We start from the raw sequence: 17,073 nt of genomic DNA, 5'->3' as shown, positions 1-17,073 counted from the left end.
GTGACGTCGTAAAACAAATCTTATTACGCCTTCACTTTTCCCCCTCACACAGTTTATTTTTTGCCCCAGTAATCGTTTTTCTTGCACAAAGATTCACAGCTGGGGGTTCTTGCCTCGGTGCCAAACCCCGAGCAGCGCTCAAACCCCCGCCGCTGTTCGCGAGCCAGCACGACCCATTCGCTGCGCTAGATTTGCTGCATCAACACATTTTAGCCGCAGAACACTCGCTCCCAAGCTCACATTGTTAATAGATCTTAAGAAATAGACACATTTAACCAATTATTAAAAAAAAAAAATGCACACACGTTATTGTCCTTTCCGTTCATGAAAAGTGTAGTCCATCGCCATCCCCAAGACTGTACAAACCCGATTAGCTTGTAAATGGACCAACAATCAGTCAACATGAGATAATAAAATATCTATTCCTTGTTGTGTTACAGACGGTAGTGACCAGTCTTTGGCGCGGGATGCAAATGTATGGGACTGGGTTTTCCCGGAGAAAGAGCGGGGGGAGAGTAGCGCGGTGGCTGAGGAATTCGTCCACCCTCACCGGCTCTTGCTGCAGCGCGACTCAGAGGGGGAGGCAGCCCACCACCACCTCGATACCCGTTTGAGGGACACCCCAGACAGCGGTCTTACAACGGTAAGCAAATTCCCCCAGGTAGCTGTTGACATAATTTTGTCTGCTGCTGAAGTCGAATACCCATACTCACACTAAAGCTAATGAATGGAAACGCGTAATGGATATCCATGAATTGATCCATTATCTGCACCCAGAAGACTGAATTTAAAGTTATCAGTGCGTGTTAGGGTATTCTTATGATGAAATAGGCTAACGCAACTTGTGTATATCAACCTGCTGCTTTGTTTTTCAGTGCAAGTGTATGAAAGACTACTGGTTCTGTAGTGGGGGCATGTTGCCGATTTTCATCTCTGTTCTGTTTCATCAAGACTGTGTTGTAGATGTTTGTGGTGCACTTTCTGGTCATTTAATCTTATCACACCTTACAAAAATGACTCCCTTCCCTCACAAGCAGTAAAACATGATCACAAATAGTCAGTCCCCAACCCAACTTGCAGCTAGTAATGGTCATCTTGTTTACTTGTCTACTTCACCCATAAGTGTGGTGCAGCAATCCAGCACCCAGGAGCAATATATACTGGTAATTTACTAAGCCGCACTAAACTGTGCTATTAGAAAGTCTACTAAATGACTAATCACACATGTAATTGAGGGGCCAGGGGTGCACCTGGCAGGGCTAGAGAGAGGTGTGTCGGCTCAGAGCCGAGCAGGGAGCTCCAGGAGGGCATCTCCGCGGATGGAGTGTTGGCCGCCACAACGGCTGAGTGTGAGTCACAGTCTGCCATGGGAACCAGGCTGCACTGAGTCAGTGCGAGGTGTCTGGTGTTTGGTGGACAGAAGCGTGAGGGGACCATGCTGGTCCTCCAGAGCGCTAACGTAATGTCTGTGTTCCGCACTGAGAACCTCCAGCCAAGGCGGTTCAATTTGGCACTGAGTGGTCCGGCCTGTAAGGCATGCATTGCCTGAAAAAGCATGCATTGACTCAATGGGAAATAATTGGACGATGCGTATGACTGAGTAGTAAAGAAATGTAATGGTGTGTTGGACAGTTGGAGCCATGAGAAATGGCTGGCATGGCCAATTCCTTTTCATTCAGCTCTACTTTTTAAGCAATCATTTTAAGAGAGGCATGGTTCCTACTAAGGGGTGTGTAATCCAGTGACCCACTGATAGGGATGTGCACTAGGTCTCCAGTTTGATCAAGATAACACAGCAGCGTCTTCTCACAGTGACTACAGTTACACTCCATTGGTCATTCTTCCCAATTTGTCAGGTTTCTAGTCTCTTCTAGAGTATATGTGATTTTGCTTGACCTAAGTACTGGGCAAGTGTCACTCCCATGAACCTTGTGTATAATTCCTGGCATTGGTCATGGGGTGACTAGAGAGTTAGTATTTGGGTCCAGATTGTGGGCATAGACTGCAGTTGTGGACAGAATGGTCAGGGTAGCAGACACGAGCCCTCATTTGTATTCCAGGAGCATATAGGCTGCAAAGAAATGGTCAATGTTGATGTTAGCTCACTCAATGCAGTCTTCCTTAAAGCAACACCAAAGAGTTTTTTGTACCTTAAAATAATGTTTCCAAAATGTTTTCAGTGGTTCATCAACTTGTAACAGGGTGAACGGCACTTCTGCATTCGCTTTGCGGCCCTCTATCGGCTATAACCGCACTATGTAAGTTTGCCAGATCGGGTAGCGGATCTGTAGTTCGATGGAATGAGACATAAGAAACTACAAATTTGTCTTGCATATGTCGCAATACATCGTACTTTCATAAATCGTGCAACATATTCTACCTTGTCTGTGGACATCGTTATTTGCAAAGCCAGTGCTGGATAAACAAATTGCGTGTGTGCGACAGAGGGAAAGTTCTTTGGTGTTGCTTTAAATCCGGTATATACACTTTATCCTTTGCTGATCTCAGCCTGTTCATCCGCTGTTGCTAGTATTCAGGTAGCTTTGATAGTTTTTGTCAGTGCTTGAGAGAGAAACCGTGCTCCCCACAGAGTTTTCCTCCCATGGACCGCTTGCTTCGTGTCTCTATGGAATGTGCATTTGATACTGACATTTAGTCTGTCAGATTTTGTCTGCTGAATGTACAGCTGGTTCTAGTGATCTGCTTTGAGTACTGCCAATACGTGCGACACCTGTTGTAATGGTACAGCATGCATGTGTAAATGTCCAGAACCTTCCAGCCATCTGTGTCTCTATCTGTGCAGTGGGGTATGTATGCTCAGTAGAAATGTCCTCTATCTTTTTGGTGTGTTGAAGTGTGTCTGTGAATCATATCTGTTTCATGGTATAAATCCGGGGAGTTGCTCAGATATCCTGCCTTAATATGAGTGGACCCCACCCTGTTTCCTCTCCCCCCCTCCTCCCCCCTGTTTCCTCTCCTCCCCTCCTCCCCCCTGTCGCCTTGCTTTTCTTCACCCTGCTCCTCGCTTTCCCTCTGTCTTCATTATTTAGCTCTGTGTTGAAGTATGTCCTCTTTAATATTTAAACAGGCCAGTGTGCGTTAAAGTGCTGCATTGGCCAGGAATCTGCTCCTGAACTGCCTTCTTCTCTCTTTCTATCTCACTCAGTGGTGTAGTCTAGTTAGCTGTAGTGGGTATACTGTGATCAACCCCAAATGTTAATATGTATCCTTGCCTATTTTAAGTGGGTATACTGAAATGGTGATGCTTTTTAAAGGGACACCAGGCAACGTTTTTGTGTTAATTACTCATCTTCATAAGTCCGTATATGGTTAAATGACTCATTACAGGGCGAATGAAGACTCTCTCGTGAAGACTCTCTCGCCCGCCCCTACTGCCTGTAGGAAGAATATCCCGCTTGCAAGTTCAGTGTATTGTACCCGCCGACCGAAGCAGGATCAGTTTACAGCACAGAGGCAGGCTAAAGAAACGCTAGCGATTGTTGCAAACGTGTGTATAATGGCAGAGCCGGCGAAGAAGCAGTGAAAACCCTTGACGGAAGATGCAAAGAAAAGGAAAAGAGCTTCAGACCGAGCGAGGGGGAGTTTCGTAGAGAAAAAGCATCAGGCTTGCCTGCTGTCCCTTTAAGTGGGTATACTGTAGACCACTGCTCTCACTCACTCACTCACTCACTCACTTTTGCTCAACTCTTGAATATCTTGTTGACAACCAATCTTGTCTGTCTGTCTGTCTGTCCATTTGTCATGTCTTCCTCTTGTCCTCCTTCACCCCTCCCTCCACCCTGCTCTCCCTCCATTGTTCCACCTGCCCTATCTGGGTGTCTCCACGTCTCCTGCTGTAATTGCACACAAGTGATCCTAACTGGATTCTCTCGGTCCACTGGCTCTTCTGTGTGACGAGGCCGTGTAAATATTTCATGTGTCACTCTCAGGGAAATCATGCTAATTCACTAGTAGCAGCATTCGGAAACACAGTGTAATGGCTGTCTCACAATGCCTCCACCACTGTCTGCTTGCTCCCAATTAGTACTGTACATTTGGCACGATGACTTCGCTTCTGTTCCACAATTTTTGTTTTGGGATTGTCTCCCCTACTATTGGGACTTTGCAACATGTGTAGCAACTTTTTTGGGGGCAGCTTCTTGTTTTTGTCAGCAGCAGCACCAACAGTGGTGTTTAACGCAGTGGAGTGTGATTTGGCATAACAGTTATTGCAGGGGTGTAATTCAACCCCATGGACTTGTTCTAGCACAGCAGTTGTTGAGTTTGATGTGGAGTGCCATCCAGCATTAATGTAGGTCCATTAGCGCAGCCTGTTCAAGTGTGAAGAGATGCCCTGATGGGTCACCTGTGAAAGCTGGTGCAGGGGAAAACATGTTAAAACGAATAAGAGAAAAGATCTCTTACAGGTATAATTAATGAAATGGGCAAATCAGAATGGAGGCCAGCTTTTCTATGTTGTGGTATGGTGGAGTGCTTACCTGAAAATGGTTGGCCACAATCAAATAGTATCCCATTGTTACATATCATAATACTTCCTGAAGGTTTGTTAATTAGGGCCCGAGCAACGAAGGGCGCAAGTCCCTATTGTTTTTTTTTTAAATTATTATTATTATTATTATTATTATTATTATTATTATTATTATTATTATTAATATTATTATTATTATTATTTGGGATTTGTCTGCCATGGCTCAAACATTACAGTTTGTTTTGTTGGACATGATGATTATGAGATACCCATATGTACAAAATGGCATATATACACAATTTGCAAAAATGCAGTATGGGGCTGAGTAGACAGTAATAGCTTAGTTAAGTAATTGTGACAGTATGGCATAGCAGAGTGTGTTAGTGTTGCAGAAATATATTTCTACAGGGATACCAGGCAAGCCTGATGCTTTTTCTCTACGAAGCTCCCCCTACCGTCTGTACGTGTCAATACGTGTGCGAGCCCTCGTTCAGTCTGAAGCTCTTTTCCTTTTCTTTGCATCTTCCGTCAAGGGTTTTCGCTGCTTATTTGCCGGCTCTGCCATTATACACACGTTTGCAACAATCGCAAGCTTTTCGTTAGCCTGCCTCTGTGCTGGGGATGCAGGATGTAAACTGATCCTGCTTCTCGCGATGTCTGAGACTTTGAGAAACTGAAGGTCGGAGGGTAGGATACACCGAACTTGCAAGTGGGATATTCTTCCTAAAGGCAGTAGTATGGATGGGCATTACAAGCTCTTGCCTCTACCCCCCCCACACCCAACCCTTCTATTGGATGCTTTGTTGTGGACTTTGTTTTGGACTTTCTCTCTCTCACACACACATGCACATGCACACATGGAATGTGAATAACACATGGAATGTGAAACACTAGGGCCTTTCTAGATCCTGTCAATACAGAATAATTTCTTGGAATATACCAGAATACTTCTCTTGAATTCAACGCATCTGCATCCAAAAAGAGTTTCATTCATCTTGTACATTTACTTGGGATGAGTCATCACTGCATCTGGCAGGGGTGGAGGAGTGGCCACACCAGGCATTTTCATATTACACCAATGCCCCACAAGCTCTGCTCTTCAGAGGCATTCAGTAAGTCCAACAATTCAGTCTTTTCTGATTAAAAATTTGGTACAAACTAATGTGTGAATGGTGGATGGAATGGAGGGTTTTATTCACCAATTACATTATTTATCAGAAAAGGACACAGAAATACACTTCTATGAGCATACAAGGATAAATGGGATATTGTTCTTCTTTATAAATAAAATTGCCTCACTTTCTGGATATGCAATAATCACAACCAATGCTGGGATTATAGAAGCAGTCAAATGTAGACAACTAGATCACACAATTTGAACTATGTAGAGACTATGTACTCTATTAGAGTAGCTCTTACTATAAATATGGTCATACTGGTTTTGTCAAGATTTATTTGTGATTTAATTATTTTTCGGGGACGATTCCCAGGACACCTGAAACCCTGGCGCACATGAAAGTTTGCCTGCTTGTAGCCTCACTAGCTTGATAAGGAGGGTCATGGGGGGCCATGCCCTGTCATGCTTACCAGTGGGAGTAACATCACACTATATTTAATCCATAGGGGGTGGGGGCTGTGGTAACTGACACATTTTAATATCTGCTCAGATTCCGATGATCACTGTCTGCATATGCATGTGTGCATTGAACCAATATGTCTAGTGCAGAATCTATATTTTTATACTATATTTTTAAATCTGTCTCAATTATAAATTTGTCCTAGCCTGACGGGCCAGACCCACATAAAAGATGTAGGGTCTGGGAACTTACCATTGGCACTGCTCAATCCGAGGGGCGGGATAAACGGTTGTCTTTCAAATTTTCTCTGCAAGCAATAGGATAGCGCTACAACTCATAGTCCCACGCATTTTCCCACCAGCGGAGCTAGTTGGCTAGTTTGCCAATTTAAAAAAAGCTTAAGTCGAGTTGCGATTCAAAGACCACTGTTCGCCAGCAGCAGCAGCCATCTTCTTTGTTTTCAAGTAGCAGGAAATTCATGCGGAACCGTCGCCGACTCCATACACGATGTGATTGGCCTGATAGAAGTTACATTTTTCCAGCCTGCAAGCCAACGGAGAGTTGCTAGACTACCCTGGTTGCAAATTAAATTTGCTGCCGCTAGGGTGCGTCTAGATGTCTAGGCTATTTTGTCCAGAACCTAGGATTAATATCACTATGCATCATATCAAAATGCTATAAAATGACCCCCCCCCCTCCCCTGATGACTTGGTGTCTCTGTACCTTTCATTCTTGGTTGTACGTCGATGGCAATATCCCGACCCAGCATAAATGGTCTTGAAATGTCGGTAAGAACTCATAGTAACGGAATAACCATGTTGTTTTATTCATAATACGTTTGATAGATGTATAATCCAGCTCATACAAAACCAGTGAATTAGGAAAAAGCAGTATGCAAGTTTTTTTCTTGGTGGAAAAGCGTTTCTAAACATTTTTGTCCATTACCGATGTTGAATTGACACATATCAGTGTGTTTGTGAAGCTCTTCTGGTTACATAGAGTCCACCCATGTGTCTGAGCGACCTATAGATCTCGGAAGTTCGCCTACAAAAAAGTTACCATCCCTGCCCTTATAAAGGAGATCCGGTATCTCGCGATTTTTATTTTATTTTTTTAAATGTGAAGATCTAACGATCACGTTCATAGTTTCAGTGAGCAGGGATAGCTGGTTGAGCCAAAACTAGAGTGTTCAAATTCGGCGAAGCAGAGGCACAGGAGAGAAAGTGCGCATTTACAGGGATTGTCACTTTTGACATGTTGTAGAAGCTATCTTGCCTAGCTCGATCAGGTAGCCTATGCTACAGTATGTGAGGAAATGAAGTGGCCTTACTTTGCCTAAGTAGTTAAATGGAATTGGTGAGTCTTTAAGTCATAATTTCTTTCTGAATGAAATTATTTCCAGATTCCACTCTGATGGATAGATAGCTACCAGCCTAGTTCATGTGCAAGAACAATTACAAATGTCAAACTAGCAACTGATCTTTATGATTCTATTGCCAGCAACAGGGTGGTTATTATGGCCCCATTTTGAGTTTTTTTGCCCGACATTGCACATCATCTACTTAGGAGGACACTGCTCCCACATACTCATCAAATGCTTGACCTCTTTTGAAAGCTAAGACCCAGTAGAATTCTCAGAAACAGTCAGTGTGACTGCATGATGTACTGGCAACGAGTTACAGAGGCTTGCATGTTGTTTTTTCTTTGAGCCGGTAATATACATCTCTGGAACTGCCCACATTTGGGCCCTCTAGGTCACTTGAAGTGGCCTTGAAACACAATTGAGGCCTGGAACCAGGTCTTGTAAAGCAAAGCTGTAACTCAAAGTAGATGACTATAGACTAAAATATGTGTTGGAAAACCTATGTGTTTAGCCAAAGTCCTTTTAGGCAAGTCCCTCCACTCTGCGGCCATATACCAACGTTTTATGGGCACTCATCGGGCACAGTCTTTGGGTCGAACTGCGCATGCGCAAGGCTTCACGACACCAATCTTGCTCCAGCGGCGAGATCACAACACATGATTGGCACGATGTCTTCACAACCATATGATTGGCTCAATGTATTCACATCACACCACATGATTGGCTCAATGTATTCACATGTCGATGTTTTGCCGAGGAAGGGGTGGGATATGTGTAGACAACTGCCATATTGGCGTGACAAACTAGCCCCATGCATTTCTATGGAGTATTTTTTGAGTGCTGTGTCTCCACATTAGAAAATCTCTGGTTTAGCTCAGTGCCATTTTCAGAAAACTGCTAGTGATGCTATGAAAAATATATAACTTGATATAAATATATAACTTGATTCACTAGAAAAAAACACAAATTCCCATTCAAGATGATAGTTTAATTTTCACTTTGGAAAATGTAGCCTAAAAAAAAAGAAATCATAAATCTGAATGGATGGACCAGTTGTCAATCTGGACTCTGGACACTGTAAAACAACTCTATGTATAGTTCAACAATGCCCAGCCATGTCCACTGGACAAGATAAGATGGGTGCTTTGGATAAGATGGGTGCTTTCACTGGCGTCAAACTCCCTGGAATCTCAGCAAACAAATGGATGTGATGAGCATGAGGAGATAGCATGGGTATCAGATGGGTGCTTTGGATAAGATGGGTGCTTTCACTGGCGTCAAACATCCTGGAATCTCAGCAAACAAATGAATGTGATGAGCATGAGGAGATAGCATGGGTATCAGATGGGTGCTTTGGATAAGATGGGTGCTTTCACTGGCGTCAAACTCCCTGGAATCTCAGCAAACAAATGGATGTGATGAGCATGAGGAGATAGCACCTATTAAAGCTGCTGAGAGGCTATCAGAGAGGAAGGGTCATGTTGTAACACCAGTACCAATACCCCTCCCCACCTCTGTCGACTCCTTGTCACCACAAAGACACAACAACATGGAATACACTACTGGAATACCTGCTGAAAGTGGAGCGTCTGCAACAAACTTCCCAGAACCTCAGCAGGGAGATGGAGACTCTGGATCAATTTTAAACCCCAACCTCCTTGATTTCCCATCACCACCCACACCCAATCACGTCCCCACCCAATCAAACTCCCCAGGCCACACAAACCCCCCTAATCTCCCATCACCATTCCCACCCCGTCATCCACCACCCACTCAAACTCCACAGGATCCCCTGAATACCCATCACAATCCCCACCCAAGCACATGATGTTCCCTGCAAGAATGGAGAGACTGCTACCAGTAGCCATGCAGAGTTTTACTAGCCCAAGATCTTTAGCACCAAAGAAGCGAAGGGCACCTTCTCCCCCTCGCCCTCCCCCTGCCCGTTTAGAAGGATCTCTTAACCCTTATAAGGTGTTCGGGTCTTTGGGACCCGTTTTCAGTTTTTAGCTTAATAAAAATGATACAAATAATAATTTTTTTAAACTAAGAGTCATTGACCTTGGCTCATTTTCTGTGAGGAACATAAATCAGAAAACATTTTCAATGAACCCCCCCTGCATACCCCCCCTTCACATTTATATTACACACAGGATGTTCGGGTCCACTGGACCCGGAACTAGTTAAAGTGTGGAAATCATAGGTCCTGTGTATGTGTGTGTGTGTCAGTGTGTCAGAGGGTTTTGATGGTGATGCAGAGCAAATAGTTTCAGAAAGTGAGGATAACATTTCTGAAAAATTAGAGTCCGACACTGAGTTTGAAGAGGAGGAGAAGCATCAGCCAGCTCCGAAACGTAAAAGAGCCCAGGACCATCCCGTGAGCATGCAGGACCAGCCCGCAAGCAGCCAGGACCAGCCTGTGAGCAGCCGGGACCAGCCCAAAGCAGCCAGCCCCAGGACCAGCCCGCAAGTAGCCAGGACCAGCCTGTGAGCAGCTGGGACCAGCCCGCAAGCAGCCAGCCCCAGGACCAGCACGCAAGCAGCCAGCCCCAGGACCATCCTGTGAGCAGCTAGCCCCAGGACCATCCCGTGTGCAGCCAGGACCAGTCCGCAAGCAGCCAGCCCCAGGACCAACCCATGAGCAGCTAGCCTTAGAACTAGCCTGTCAGCCTACATCGAAACGCAAGTGAACCTCAGGACCAGCCCGCCAGCAGCCAGCCCCAGGACCGGCCAATAAGCAGCAAGCCACAGGACCAGCTCGTCAGTCAGCTTCAAAACGCAAACAGGCCTCAGGACCAGACCGTGAGCAGCCAGCCATAGGACCAGCCTGTCAGCCAGCTCCAAAACGCAAGCGAACCTCAGGACCAGCCCACCAGCAGCCAGCCCCAGGACCAGCCAATGAGCAGCAAGCGGCAGGACCAGCCTTTGAGCCGCCAGCCATAGAACCAGCCATTGAGCAGCCAGACATTAGACTAGACTGTCAGCAGCTTGCAAATGACAACATATGGATGTCAAAAAATTGTAGAATTGTGGTCTTCCTGCTCAAGAAATGAACCCCCTTGCATGGCTGCCAATGTGATTCGGATGCTACCAGGACCTACATGCTTGGCAGTCACTCATGCACAAGACATCAATTCTTCTTTAACCTTTTCATGCCATCCCCTATCAAAAAATACATATGCAATACACACACAGTGAGACTCTGCCCCTCATGTGTGGTATAGTCTGGTATAAAATTGCCATGTTCAATGGCTTCAATGTGTTATTCAGACAGATGTTATTGAGTATGTTCTATTTCTAATGAAATTCAAATAAATAAAACTTGCTTCATTTGTATAATTGTTGATTATTTTCCAGTTATGCCTGTTTCATTATGCATTTCCTTATTTTGTTATATTTTAATACAAAAATAAACAAAAACGAGTGGCACTTCTATTCATAATTGTGATTTAACAAAGGTAAAGGCAGCACATTTAACATATGTGTTGTTTATATTACTTGCAATTGGGATGAAGTAACCATCTAGTGAGTATTTAAAAAAAAAAAAGTTTGATTGAATTAAAAGGCCTAAAATGCAATGGGTCCACTAGACCCGGCAGCACCTCCTGTGTAACAAAAAAACGAACACCCTATGAGGGTTAAGCAGCAGCAACCTCTTAGTTCATTTTCTCAGCCGGCATATACCATGGAATGTGCAGTGGAAAATACTGATGGCAGCAGCAGGGGACAATTATATGACTGTATTGCATGATATTCTCAGGGTCCCTGCAATATAAATGGTACTGACAGTAGTTTTGAGAACATGCCGGGACCCAGTAAGCCCATGACATTCTCTATTCCTGTATTGACAAGAAATAGAACACAAATGCATTGAGCTTATAGGGTAAACCAGTCCAATCTCCTACCCGTACCACATCAACCTCAGATTTCCCCCATGGATCATATTTCCCCAACACTTACAGCAAAACTAGCACTCCTAAATATCAGATCTCTTTCAAACAAATCATTCTTAATTAATGATCTAATTTGCACACACAACCTTGATTTTTTTACTTTTAACTGAGACATGGTTTGATCAAGCAAACAGTGCTGCTACTCTCATCGAATCAGCTCCCCCAAATTTTAGTTTTTTGAGTGCTACCAGAACAAATTAAAGAGGTGGGGGGATAGCCACAATTTTCAAGACGTCTTTTCAGTTCAATCAGTCGTCATTCGGTGACTTTACTTCATTTGAATATCTGTGTGCATGCATTAAGTCTTCTCCTCAGATTTTATTACTGACAAATTACAGGGCTCCAAAACATTCAGCTAAAGTTTTTCTTGAAGAGCTAGGTGAACTGCTATCAGTCGTTTGGATAGAGTTTGACTGTCTTATTATATCAGGGGATCTAAACTTGCATGTGGATAATCCTGAAAACAATTATGCCAAGGAATTCATTGCACTAATCGATACTTTCTCCCTAACACAGCATGTACAGGGGCCAACACACTTTCTCGGCCATACCCTCGACCTTGTTATCACAAAGGGTCTCGATGTCTCTACAGCTGTTAAAGACCTGGCCTTATCTGATCATTTCTGCGTGTTCTTTGATGTGTCTATGTGCTATCACACTCAAAACACAGCTATGATGGTAAAAAGGAGAATCATAAATGATCAGACAAGTGCTCTCTTTGAGCAAGCACTTTCACTAAAGTCAAGTCAACTGTCAGACTCTGTAGAAAACTTATTTGATCACTTTAATGCAAAAATGGCAAACATTATGGAAAACATTGCTCCATTACAATTCAAGAAAGTTAAGGACAAACATAAAAGCACCATGGAGGCAAAGGATACTGTTAAAAATCTTGGTGTATTAATTGACAGTGATCTCAATTTCAACAGCAACATGAAAGTGATAACTAAATCAGCTTTTTACCACCTCAAAAATATTGCCATTGTGTTTTATGTTTTCTTTTTATTATGATCTTTACCTTTTAACTGTTATTTGACTATATTGCCCTTCTATGCTTTTATTTGTTATTATTGTTTGGTTTTGTTTATGTAAAGCACATTGAATGACCTCTGTGTATGAAATGTGCTATATAAATAAATTTGACTTGACTTGGCAACAGGCGGCCCGCGGGCCAAAGCTGGCCCGCCAGCAATATTATTTGGCCCGCCAGATTATTCTTGTAGTCCAATTTTCTTCAAATCATTTACAAATAGCCTATTTACCAATCAGACCATGTGTGTTTAAACAAATATGAGAAAGAACACCAGACACTATGATCCGGTCCTTTGATCCCTGATCCTCTGCCAGCGCATGTTGCGCTTTTGTGCCTCTGTCGGGAGTGGATAGGCCACCTTGAAGGTGCCGCTTCGTCTTAGTGACGCATCATTGCAGATCAGACACACGGGCTTTGCATCTGTGAAACCGGCTAAGATGAACGCAAACTAATTCTTTCCCATCCTTTTTATAGGCTTTACTTTCGCGGTAAAACTTCATGCTTTAGACTTTTTGATCACCTAACTTATATCTGTAGTTTGCTCCTCACTCTACACGCTAATATTTATTGTAGGAAAACAATAAGCATAGTAACATTGTCATGTCAGGAGGTGGGTCAACCAAGTATTTAAGAATAAAAGTAAGATAGACTATCCTAATTAGGCCTAAAATAAACAAGGCTCCGTGTTAAACAGTCTATCGTTGCCAAAATTATTGTAGCCTAGGCTTACTATTCACAATAATGAAAGGGGACATAAAACAGAGTTAATCAAGAGCATGTAATTATTCAAGTAGACCATCTATGGGCCCATCCATGGTTAATGAGTTATTTTCCATGAGTTATTTTTATCCATTCTCCGTGTAGATGCCTGTTGACTAACAGGTCATCCACCGGAGCGGCGTTTAAATATTAGCCTATCCTCTGGCCCGCCATCTATTGGCTAAGTAAAATAACTGGCCCGCGCCCAAATTTACTTGCCGACCCCTGACCTAAAGTGTGTTGAAACATGATACCGAGTGTGAACGTATGTCTCATAGCTCACCTCGGCTTGTCCCCTGCACTCAGAAATCTGACGCTAGTTAGCCAATGCTACCAACAGTTTTTTGTTGGGGGTGCCTCGGGCATCGGCCTAGCCATGCAAATAAATCACTGATTTATATAATTTACGAGGCTCAAAGTAGCAGACAAACGCACCACATGCCAGTGCTTTGTTGGATTCCGAAATGTCACGGATCGTGGACTGTAGATGCTTGGGCCCGCTATTGCCGCTTGCAGCTATATTTAGTATATTAAACCAGTGTTCTTTGACTTGGTCTTTCAATGAACACACCTTGTCACACGTGGTTTCTGTCTTCCCATAGAGTTTTACTCCAATTATATCAGCGCCCATGGCATAGATGACTTGTAGAGAGTCATCATTATTGTCATGTGTAGGTATGAATATCCATAGTGGCGAAATACTTTCAGACACTCCTTAGTAGTGGTGCAACGGATCATAATTTATCCGTGATCCGTTCGGATCAATTATTTCGGTTCGGCACACACATGATCCGCGGATTGATTTATGAAAAAACAATTATGCGCATGTTCAGTCCACACACAGCGTGGTCATGGCGAGCGGAGGAAAACGGAGGAGCTTGAATGCCCCGCGTCATTTAAATCCCCTGTTTGGGAGCATTTTGGTTTCCCATTAAAGGAGAATTCCGGTGTGATATTGACCTAAAGTGTGTTGAAACATGATACCTAGTGTGAACGTATGTCTCATAGCTCACCTCGGCTTGTCCCCTGCACTCAGAAATCTGGCGCTAGTTAGCCAATGCTACCAACACAGTGTTTCGTTGTGGTATCTCGGGCATCGGCCTAGCCATGCAAATAAATCACTGTTTTACACCATTTACGAGGCTCAAAGTAGCTCCATACTTCATTGGTAGACTTCCAAGGGCCTTGAAATTTAAAACAAGACATGGAGAACTTTGAAAAAGCACTGGTAGTTCATTTACAAGACGATTTATACAGACAGTACCTTAAGGAATTTTACCGTTCGACACCATCTTGAATTTAGTCACGATAAGTCGAGCGACGAGTATGAAAGAACAGGTATGATAAGGGATCAGATTCCAAAAATAATTCAGTGGAAATGCATGGATTCAGTTGCTTCCAGTAGCAGCAACTGGAATCCATGCATTTTCACGGAATGATGAAGGAAAGAGGTTAGTGGATAAAACCGTGACGGTGTGTAGGCACTGTGGCACAAGAATAAGCCATACAGCAGTGGAAACACATCTACCATGGCCACGCATTTGCAGCGACGTCACCCCGGTGTTTCACTAACAGGAGTGAAACCTAAAGCGGCTCAACAACTGCTTATCACCGCGGCATTTAAACAGCCCCTTCCTGCACAATCCGACCGGGCTAAAGCTATCACAAACGCTATCGGTGTGTTTATAGGTGCAGACATGAGGCCATATTCAGTTGTGCAAAACAAGGGTTTTAAATACATGCTGAACGTGCTCGAGCCACGTTACGACATCCCATTGCGCACCCACTTCCACTTTTTTTTGCTGATCTGAAAAATGATCCGATCCATGACTCTGATCCGAGGAACAGTCCGAACCGTGAGTTTTTTGGTCCGTTGCACCCCTACTCATTAGTAATCTCTGGGGATTTCCACTTCCTGATGCCCTTCAGCATTACTGTCAGACTTGCCTGAACCTATATTTTAGGCTTTCATGGTTCATGGTTGTGTCCACTTAGCAAGAGTCAAAGAAACACACTTTTAGTAGATCACATGAACACAAAGCCATTTTGAAGATGCTCTTACACAAAGCCACATACAGTATGCTGCAGTGTACTTTGGTATGTTTCCTGGAGCTCCAGATCTGAAACGTTGATGTTGTTGGCACCATAAGTGATGCGACCAACCTTGAGCAAGGCACCTAACCCCCAACTGCTCCCCGGGTGCTGGATAAAGGGCTGCCCGCTGTTCCGGGTGTGTATGTCTGCTCCTAGTGTGTGTGTGCTCTTAGTGAGCTCACTGCTCCAAGTATGTGTGTGTGTGTGTGTATGTGCACACTAACCCCTGATGGGTAAAATGAAGAGAACAAATTTCCTACAGGACAATGAAGTAAATCTTAACTTAACCTAACCTTGACATATAGAACTGCATTCAATCATCGAGCCAGCAGGTGATGGTTGGATGTCAGTGTGTGCACATCTCATTTTAACATCATATAACATAATATACTATTATGAAGGGGTTCCCATTAGCCTGGCTACCAGGTAACTTTCCTCTCGCAAGGATCGGTCAGTTGTCAGTCCCGGAGCCAGGCCTATCAGAAGCCCAGCTGCCAGTGACCCTGGCCTGCAGCAGACCCAGATGGGCTAGGTTCCACTGTCCGCTGATGTTGTGATGTCAGCGTATCTGCGGGATTTAGTGCACTGAGCCTCTGAGAAGGAGTTTGTTGGTAAGAGAGGAGGGTGAGTGAGAGAGGGATCAGGGTTGCAGCGCTGCAGGGTCAGGTTCCAGAGGACATGTTGTCCAGCCCTATTCAGGAAGCCAGCCGTGCTAAAGGGCAAAAACACAACACTCGGCTGGAGATGCTGTTTCCCAGGACGGGGTCTATGGCTAAATACACTGATCTGATGATCCAAAGCTCTCTCATGCATACTGTACCTTACATAATCTATGAAAGCGGGTTGCTGTGTCGGAAGGCTGCACTGAGCTGTTGAACAGGGACAGGCATGAACTAGCTTCAGCTCACCACGTTGTCATTCGCAACACCTGCCTAACTCTGGGGCTGAGGTCATAGCAAAGGGTGGCAAAGAGTGTTGTTTTTTGTGCCATGTTGGATCCGAGTTCTGAACACCGTGACCAATTCCAATTGAAGTTTAGATGAAAGAGAGATAAAAAGTCTACAGTATTAATGTACTAAAAACATTTCCTGTCTTCCTTTTGATGCTTGAGGTTATCCTTGTCAATCCTTTCACAGCACAGCACAGCAACACATCGTCAGAGCTCTTTGTTTCTTTCTCTGTTACTCTCCTCTGCCTCCATGAGAGAGAGAGAGAGAGAGAGAGAGAGAGAGAGAGAGAGAGAGAGAGAGAGAGAGAGAGAGAGAGAGAGAGAGAGAGAGAGAGAGAGAGAGAGAGAGAGAGAGAGAGAGAGAGAGAGAGAGAGAGAGAGAGAGAGAGAGAGAGAGAGAGAGAGAGAGAGAGAGAGAGAGAGAATGAATACAATTTGACCACGCCAGCATATTCTTGGTGCTATTCAGTAAAACATGAAGAGAACAGCTATGAATACTGACAGTGTACTTTTTTAAGAGTTTGTATTTGACAAGGTTGGCCATTCACGGTAATTTATTTGACTCAGCGCCTTGATTTGAATGTGTCTGTCTGTGTGAATCAATTGTTGCTGAATGGCTCAGAAAATTACCGTTTTGGGATGGATGTGACCACTATTCAGAACTGCTAATGTAGTCAGCAGGAGGGTCTGCTTTTAGCTTTATTGCTGAGAATGCATAGTTTCTATCTGGTCAAATAACAAACACAAGGGAGTAATAAACTTAATGGATCTGCTTTCTCTCCGGCCCATCCTCCCCCTTTCACTGCACCTCTTTCTGTCCCTCTTTCTCATCCACCTCTCTCCTCCCTTCATCCAC

The 17,073-nt window shown here is 44.0% G+C and overlaps 1 protein-coding gene across 1 annotated transcript in view; it reads left to right on the top strand.

The window, feature by feature from the left end:
* Window positions 1-17,073, top strand: part of LOC143102997 (disintegrin and metalloproteinase domain-containing protein 11-like) — a 37,156-nt gene that overhangs the window by 526 nt on the left and 19,557 nt on the right. The window contains exon 2 of the mRNA XM_076266780.1: window positions 441-643. Within this exon, the coding sequence (XP_076122895.1) occupies window positions 441-643 (203 nt within the window). The remainder of the gene's footprint in view (window positions 1-440; window positions 644-17,073) is intronic.

This window comes from Alosa pseudoharengus, unplaced genomic scaffold (assembly GCF_046254945.1).
Source record: "Alosa pseudoharengus isolate Yale_2024_CS ecotype anadromous, Long Island Sound unplaced genomic scaffold, YU_APseudo_1.1 YU_APseudo_1.1_scf_4, whole genome shotgun sequence".
Lineage (NCBI taxonomy): Eukaryota > Metazoa > Chordata > Actinopteri > Clupeiformes > Clupeidae > Alosa > Alosa pseudoharengus.
The sequence above is the reverse complement of the archived record's forward strand: the minus strand, read 5'-3'. Positions and strand labels throughout refer to the sequence as shown.